Source organism: Danio aesculapii, chromosome 12 (assembly GCF_903798145.1).
Source record: "Danio aesculapii chromosome 12, fDanAes4.1, whole genome shotgun sequence".
NCBI lineage: Eukaryota > Metazoa > Chordata > Actinopteri > Cypriniformes > Danionidae > Danio > Danio aesculapii.
In genome coordinates, this window is record NC_079446.1 from 50,053,699 (window position 1) to 50,062,792 (window position 9,094).

The 9,094-nt window shown below is 35.0% G+C and overlaps 1 protein-coding gene across 1 annotated transcript; it reads left to right on the plus strand.

The window, feature by feature from the left end:
• Positions 1-6,193: 6,193 nt before the first annotated feature.
• ddit4 (DNA-damage-inducible transcript 4) lies at positions 6,194-8,153 on the plus strand. The gene is made up of 3 exons (XM_056470074.1): positions 6,194-6,356; positions 6,499-6,684; positions 7,162-8,153. The coding sequence occupies exons 2-3, from the start codon at positions 6,507-6,509 to the stop codon at positions 7,644-7,646; spliced, it is 663 nt and encodes a 220-aa protein (XP_056326049.1). The 5' UTR covers positions 6,194-6,356; positions 6,499-6,506; the 3' UTR covers positions 7,647-8,153.
• The last annotated feature ends 941 nt before the right edge of the window (positions 8,154-9,094 follow it).

Here is a 9,094-nt window from a genome sequence, read left to right on the forward strand (position 1 = left end):
CACACACAAATACACAGAAGCACACATAGATAGGTCTACACACGCATAAACACACCCAAACTATACAGACACACACACACACACACACACACACGCACACACACACACACAAACACACACACACAGATAAACACACATAGATACATGCACACATAAACAAACACACTCAAACTATAGACACACACACACACACACACACACACACTCAATTCTGGCTGTCCCTGTCTTCTGTGTTATTTTGTTTGTGTTTTCTGTTCATTGTGTGTTTGATCAGTGTTGTGTAATGTGTGTGTCTCTCTGTATAATAATAGAGTCCCACCTCCATCCTTCACTACAGCATGATCTGCGCTTTCTGCAGTCGCTCAGCGCTTCGTCACTTCATTCTTCACAGCTGAAACACTCAGAGGCTTTATTCAGCTGCAGGCTTTCACACAGGAGACCTGCCGGAGATTCTTCCTGTAGTTAGAGGAAGATCATCATCTTCATCATCGTCATCACTGCTGTACATCAGCTTCAGTCAGCAGGATCTGATCCAAAACATCAGATTTTAGCTGGTAAACCTGCAGAAATAAACAGAAGAATATGTGATGCCAAATCATATTCATTCAGTCATTCATTTATTCAGTCAGTCATTCATTTGTTTGTTTTTATTTATTTGTATTTACTTATTTTTTGTATTTGTTTGTATTTATGAATTTATTTGTTTATTTATTTGTAATCATTTATTTATATTTATTTATTTGTTTATCTGTATTTATTTATTTATTTTTATTTATGTATTTATATTATTTATTTATTTGCATTCATTTATTTATATTTATTTGTTTATTTTATTAATGTATTTATATTTATTTATTTGTATTTATTTATTTTTATTTATGTATTTGTTTGTATTTATTCATTTATTTGTATTTATTTGTATTTATTTATTTAGTTGTATTTTTTCATTTGTTTGTATTTATCTATTTATTTATATGTATTTATTTATTTATTTGTATTTATTTATTTATTTGTGTTCATTTGTTTATTTATTTGTATTTATTTATTTATTTATTTATTTGTATTCATTTATTTCTATTTGTTTATTTCTATTTATTTATTTATTTATTTGTATTTATTTGTTAATTTATTTGTATTTATTTATTTATTTATTTGTATTCATTTATTTATTTATTTATTTGTATTTATGTATTTATTTATTTGTATCTATTTATTTATTTGTAATTATTTATTTATATTTATTTATTTGTATATATACATTTATTTATATTTATTGATTTGCATTTATTTATTTGTATTTCTTTATTTATTTGTAATTATTTATTTGTATTTATTTATTTGTATATATTTATTTATTTATATTTATTGATTTGCATTTATTTATTTGTATTTATTTATTCATTCATTCCATTTCTTTTCAGCTTAGTCCCTTTATTAATCTGGGGTCTCCACAGCGGAATGAACCGGCAACTTATCCAGCATATGTTTTTGCAGCGGATGCCCTTCCAGCTGCAACCCATCATTGGGAAACACTTATACACTATGGCCAATTTAGTTCATCAGTTCCCCTATAGCGCATGTGTTTGGACTGTGGGGGAAATCGTAGTTAAATAATAAATATTAAATATTATTTTATTTATTTGTGTTTATTTTTGTGTTTATTTGTTTATTTATTTTTATTTGTATTGTATTTATTTAATATCTTTGGTTTATTAAGTATGTAATAGTGGTTATTAAAACACTAATCATGTTAAATATATGAAAAAACATCTATTTGAATTTACATGACCAATCCTGACAACACATTTAAACCACTAAAACCTCAATAAAGTCTTTTTAAAGTTCATGAATTAATAATTTACTTATAAATGTGTTTACTTATTGACCTATTTGTTTTAAATGTCAAACATCATTGGAGCAGAAATAAAGGTCCAGAAATAATGCAATTTAAAACATGTCATTGCTCTGTTTAACAACACCTGGGAAATACTAGAAATTAAATCAACAGGAGGGCGAACAATTTAGTCTTGATCTGTGTGCTGTAAAATAATAAGTGTTTAATTAAAGCTAAACACAAGCATGTTTAAAGCACAGAGCAGCAGAGGAAGCATGAGGGCTAATCCAGGCTGGAATTGCATCATTCCTTAGCATGGCTGTTTCTCATGCACTGAGCGTCTGTAGGGCATGCTCAGATCTAGCAGTTGTTGTCAGGCAGTTCTGCTGAGGTGTAAAAATTCACAAATGTACCACATGCTCCTTTTGTCTCTCTGGCAGATCAAGCCTAACGCCCCTGCACACGTCTAGCACTGTCCTCAGGTCAGCACAGGCTTTGTGTATTCGTCAGCTGAGGGAAACAAAGCTTTATACTTTAGGAAAACACATGTAGGTGCAGTGGAAAATACTATTGTGCAGGACTTGAATTAATCAGTTGTGGGGACTCTGTAGCTGCTGTGGCAACACAACACTTACAGTAATTGATCTGTTGTGATGATTCTACAGTCGCCATGGTAACACAACGACTATAGTAATTGATCTGTTGTGGTGATTCTACAGTTGCTATGGTAACACAACAACTATAGTAATTGAGCTGTTGTAATAATTCTACAGTTGCTATGGTAACACAACAACTACAGTAATTGATCTGCTTTGGTGATTCTACGGTTGCTATGGTAACACAACAACTATAGTAATTGATCTGTTGTGGTCATTTGATAGTTACTATGGTAACAAAAAGTAGCAATTTATCTGTTGTGGTGATTCGACAGTTGCTATGGTAACACAAAAACTATAGTAATTGATCTGTTGTGATGATTCTACAGTTGCTATGGTAACACAACAACCACAGTAATTGATCTGTTGCAGTAATTCTACAGTTGCTATGGTAACACATAACTACAGTAATTGATCTGTTGTGGTGATTCTATAGTTACTATGGTAACAAAAACTAGTAATTTATCTGTTGTGGTGATTCTACAGTTGCTATGGTAACACAACTGCAGTAATGTAAACAAATAACCCAGCACTGTAGATTTCTACAACTATAGTGTATATTATACTACATTTTACCACAGTATACAACAGTATTTATTGCAATTTATCAGTTGACTATAGTTAATACTACAGTATGCTGGAGCATTCATCATAATATATCAGCGATTCTTGAACTGTGGGTGCATTTTGTATCTCCAACATAAACCTTCTATTATTTTTCTAAATTAAAATACTACAATTAAAATACAACTCGTTTTTAAATAATTATTATTCCTACTGTATTTATTTTTGACTGTCTCCGCCTCCTGAATCATACAATCAGCTTCAATTATGAAATAAGGAAGTCTTATTTTCATCTGTTTATTCTAGTAAGTTAAAGAAGCATTTGCATGAAGTATCTATTCGTAACAGAATCACATGTACCATATCACATTTATACATTTGCATAATGATGGATTCAGTGAACTGTAAATTATACATTTGCTGTACATCATCCCGTGGCATGGTGGCTCAGTGGTTAGCACTGTCGTCTCACAGCAAGAAGGTCACTGGTTTGAGTCTTGGCTGGGTCAGTTGGTGTTTCTGTGTGGAGTTTGCATGTTCTCCCCATGTGGGCGTGGGTTTCCCCCACAGTCCAAACACATGCGCTATAGGGGAACTAAATTGGCCGTAGTGTATAAGTCTATGTATGGGTGTTTCCCAGTACTGGGTTGCGGCTGGAAGGGCATCCGCTGTGTGAAACATATGCTGGAATAATTGCTGGTTTATTCAGCGGTGGCGACCCTTGATAAATAAAGGACTAAGCCGAAGGAAAATTAATCAAATAAATGTATAAAATTATATGCAGTATAGTAGACTTTACTATAAACAGTAAATTAGTATAAATACTGTAGTATTGTTCATTTCTGTCTCTTTCTAACTCTGTTTACTATAGTAAATTCAATTAATCACTTTTTTTACATTGTAATGTTCATCTATGAGCTGTTTATAAGTTCTGTTTTCTGTTCTATTATTGTCATGGTGTATTTTCCCCCTCGTCTTCCTCCTACATATTCTGCATTACTGTATTCACATTTGCTATTTTATTGCTTAATAAATAAGAAAGGGGCTGTAAACTGTAGGAAATGGTTAACAGTTCCTAAAGTAATCCAATCCTCCCCCGAGCGGAGCCGCTCCTCACACTTCAGCACAACAATTGTTCATTACAGGAGTTTTACACCAATACAAACTGCATTTCTGAGAAACACTGCACAACCCAGACCAGTTTTCTACTTTACTGACTCTTTTTAATGTGCAAAAGTCTGTTAACTTGGTAAGTCTAATGATCTAGCAAACCCTCCCCCAACACACACACACACACACACACACACACAGAGAGAGAGAGAGAGAGAGAGAGAGAGAGAGAGAGAGAGAGAGAGAGAGAGAGAGAGAGAGAGAGAGAGAGAGAGAGAGAGAGAGAGAGAGACATTTGGTGGTTTTAGTTTGGTGGTGAGAAAAGCAGTCTTATTAAAGATTTAAATCGATCTTTAAGATGAAAATATGAAGTTAAATATGATTATTTAAATGCAGTCATCATTTATTAACATTAAAACACACTAATAATTAGAGTACATCTTAAAACTTTAATTTAGAGGTGCTCATAAGATTAATTAATTACATTTTTATTAAGGTTTTATTGTGTAAACTAATTAAACTTGGTTAGTCTGATGATTTAGTAAACCTTTGCCCAAAACGCACGCACACACACACACACACGCACACGCACACGCACACGCACACGCACACACACACACACACACATATGGTAGTTTTAGTTTGGTTGTGTGAAAAAAACTTCCACAGAAAAGCAGGGTTATTAAAGATTTATCTTTAATAATTGATCTTTTAGATGAAAATATAAAGTAAAGTATGATCAATGCAGTCATCATTTATTAATAATAAAATATGAGTATAAGTGCATCTTAAACTTTAATTTAGAAGTATCCATAAAATTAATTAATTACATTTTTGATTGTTCTTTTAAAGTAAGTTAACTTGGTTAGTCTAATGATCTAGTAAACCCTAGCCAGAGAGCACACACACACACACACACACACACACACACAGAGAGAGACAGACATTTGGTGGTTTGTGTTCGGTTGTGTGAAAATAAGTGAGAAAAGCAGGCTTATTAAAGCTTTAAATAAACATTTTAGATGAAAATATAAAGAGTAAATCTGATTATTTCAATAAAATCTTCATGCAAAAACTTCTAATAATAAATGATGCAATGATTAACTTAAGAGTACACCATAACTTTAATTCAGAAGCATTCCTTGCATTCATTAATCTTCAGTTACACCAAATGTTGGGTTTTTCAATATTTGACCCAACCTTTTTAAAAGATAAAGATTAAAAAAACAATAAATATAAAGATTTTATAGTATAACAAACAATAATAAATATATATTTCAGTTATATTTAATGACATTTTTCAACCCAACTGTTGAGTTTGTCCATGTTTAACCCAACAATGTATTAAAGCAACCCAGTGCAACTTTATTTGATTTAGTTTGGGGGTCTGCATGCAGGGTCACTCCCAAAATCTCCAGACCTGTTTAAAGTACACTGTAAAGTTTGTTTAAAGTTGTGACTCCGGTTCAATAAGGTGTTCACACTTAAAAGATCAATAATCCAGATTAAAACATGAGAGAGAGAAAAAAAACATCTTTAAAAAAGGTTTGTCTGGTATTTTGACTAACAAAAACAACTTAAAGTGTGTTAAATAAAGCCACTGTCTACAGAAATCAGTTCCACAGGCTATAAAAGTTGATCTGAAGTCAAAACTCAGTTGTGTGTGTTATAATGGAGTTTTCCTGAATGTGTGTGTGTGTGTGTGTCAGTAAACTCAGCACTCATTGTGTTGCTCTTCTTGCACGTACTCAATGAATACACACTGTTTCACAACACAACGCAAATCTGCCGTTTCGACTCCGTATGTAAATTCACGGGAATCGTCCAATCAGAGCGCACGCAGAAAAGCAGGACGCGATCTCTGCCTCTGCATGTCCTGAATGAAGACAATAGAGTGACAATAGCAGAGCCATTGATCAGCGGGGTGAGCTGTTACCAGGCGAAATCGGGACGCGACAGACGTGACGTGCTCGCTGATTGGCCGAAAACCCAAAGGGGGCGTGTTCAGAGCGCGACTATATATGCGCGCTGTTAACGGGTTGCGTCAGTGTTTTGCAGGATCTCTGCAGACTCCAGCAGCTGCTGCACTCAATCCGCTTCTCACACACGCCTTTGTTCGCTCTTAGTCTTTGTTACGGACTATTTCATCTACAGAAAAGCCATCACACCGGAGGACACGCTGCTTGATATCGGTGAGTGTGTTGTTTAGTGTTCCTCCAATGTATAAACGCGTGTTTTGATTGTCTTGATCTTAAACAATGCGGAGCTGCTGAACATTACATCATCGATAACTGATCATGCAGGAGTATTAAACACACATCTGATTCTCCACAGACTGAACAATGCAAGATCAGTTGATTTCCAGCCTTTCATCTGAAGATTCCAGTCCATCCACACCGACATCTGATGCTCCATCGAAACGCTTATCCTGGAGCAAACTCATGCAGAAACTGCACAGCAGCCAGAGCCTGGACTCTGACTCCGACAACCACAGCAGCACCGACGACTCCTCAGATTCAGGTATGCATCATCTCACCTATGGGAAACTATGCTTCGTGTGTGATTTCCTGCAAAACCATAGATTTTTGCTCATGCATGTTCCTGTGAAACTGATTTCTTTGAGCTTTCATGCATGTTCCTGTGAAACTCTATTTTAATGCTGCACATGCATGTTTCCATGTACAATTATGCTATCGTTCATATTTCTAGATAATAAGCTAGATAATAAAATCTTAAATGCATGTTCTTGAAAGAACGACTTTTAAAGCATATAGATCAAACAAATATTTTAAATTCTATCATGTATTTTTCCTCTAAACTGAACTATTTATTTTTTAATTCATGCATGTGCCTGTAAATTATATAATAAAATAACTATGCATGTTCCTGTGAACTTAATTTCATGCATGCATTTGCATCTCCTATTTTATGCTCATGCATGTTCCTGTAAACCCATCTCTGTGAATCTCACTCCTATTTTGCATTGCTCTCCTGCAGGTTCCATATGCATCCCGGATCTCTCCCAATCTGAGTTTTTCGACCCCACTGAAGAGGCGTTGTGTAAAGAAGTGGTGCAACTCATTGCACTTAACCTGACTGATGCAAAAGACGGCGTGCTGCACTGCTCCAAGCTCCTGATTCCCGAAAAGCTGCTGGAGCACATCGGTCAGGAGCTGGTGCATCTGTCGGTCAGCGAGCCCTGCGGTCTGCGCGGCGCTCTCATCGACCTGTGTGTGGAGCAGGACGGCAGCTGCCAGGCTGCAGCACAAATCGCCGTCGACCCCTACCTAGTGCCAACTTTCCAGCTAACGCTAGTGCTGAGGCTGGACTCCCGGGGCCTGTGGCCTAAAATCCAAGGTCTGTTCGCAGGCAGATCTCCAGCGTCACCGGCGGTCAGACGCGCACTTAGACTGAGCACTGGATTCAGAGCTATTAAAAGAAAACTGTACAGCTCAGAAGAGCTCCTGATTGAAGAATGCTGACTCCAAAACAGAACTTTTAATCGTTTTTAAAACGAGCCTGTTGTAAGCGTTTGGACTCCTCCGTTTGAGTGTGTGCAAGACGCCGGAGGTTACAATCATGTTGTACGACTGATCAGTCCAGTATGCAGATTTAGGGTGTATGAAGAGACTTTAACACGTTTATGTTGCACTTTTGCTGACGTTCTAGTGAAGCAGGAGTTTTCTCGGCTGCTGTTGAAATGTTTACCTCAGGTTTCTGGAAACCAGATGTGGCAGCTATTGTTCACGCAGTGGTCTAGCTTACTTTGATGAAAGTTCATTATGTTTAAGTGCCAGTTTGTTCAAAGATTCAGTTCTTGTGCCCTTAGATCAAATGGAGGAGGTGCTTTTTGTTTTTATATGATATTTTTTTTTAAGCAGTCTCATGCATACTCCATGCATCTTATTTATTTGATATTCAAATGCATCATGTTCTGTTTTTTGTACTCGAAAGAAATGCAGAAAATAAATTATCTTTTTTGAAGAGAATATCAGTGTCGTTGGTTTCCACGATTATACATGTTCATGCATTTAGCAGAAGCTTTTATCTGCTGCATTAATGGTTTGAGTTTTATAAATTCATGCATTAGTTTAACCCAAGACCTTCAGAGCCATCAAGACTATATTCATATACTTGAGTTATGTCTGGCATATAAAAGTACTTACTGCTTAAAGGCTGATCGATTTCTAACTAGTTTCACTGTAATATTAATTGTAGCCACTTATCTTTCAAATCAGTCAAATTTGATCATGCATATTATAGAATTAATATGTAAGGCCTAAATTAACTTTATGAATTAACCAGTTTTATTTATATATATATATATATATATATATACTATTATAATACTCACCTATTTAGGATTATACATTATAATGGACTGCTTTCATATGAGTAATTCAAAATATAATCATGCATTAATGCAACTTTTGCATGCACATGGTTTGAGATGTTTTCTATGTGCTGTAACCAAAAGTGCATTACATTATATACAGATTGCATATAAAATCAGTCAATGTATATTATGAATGCACTCATAAAGCATTACCTGCATACTGTTTACTGAACGTAATGCTCCATTATTGGCTGTTATTAAGTTTTACTCACTGAAACAGATAAACTAAATCACAGAAATTAATGTTCAGTTTTCTAATTCATTCAAATATTGCACATTCATATGATGAGCTTCAGGATATTAACAAGATGAGATTTAAAGACTCCTGTTCCTTATTTACTTGCTCAAAAACGTTTGCTGAAAATGAAAAACTTAATTGTTTTATGCTTAATCCGCTTAAATTTCATTCATTTTCCTTCAGCATAGTCTCTTATTTATCAGGGGACGCCACAGCGGAATGAACCGCCAACTACTCCAGCATATGTTTCACACAGCAGATGCCCTTCCATCCGCAACCCAGTACTGGGAAACACC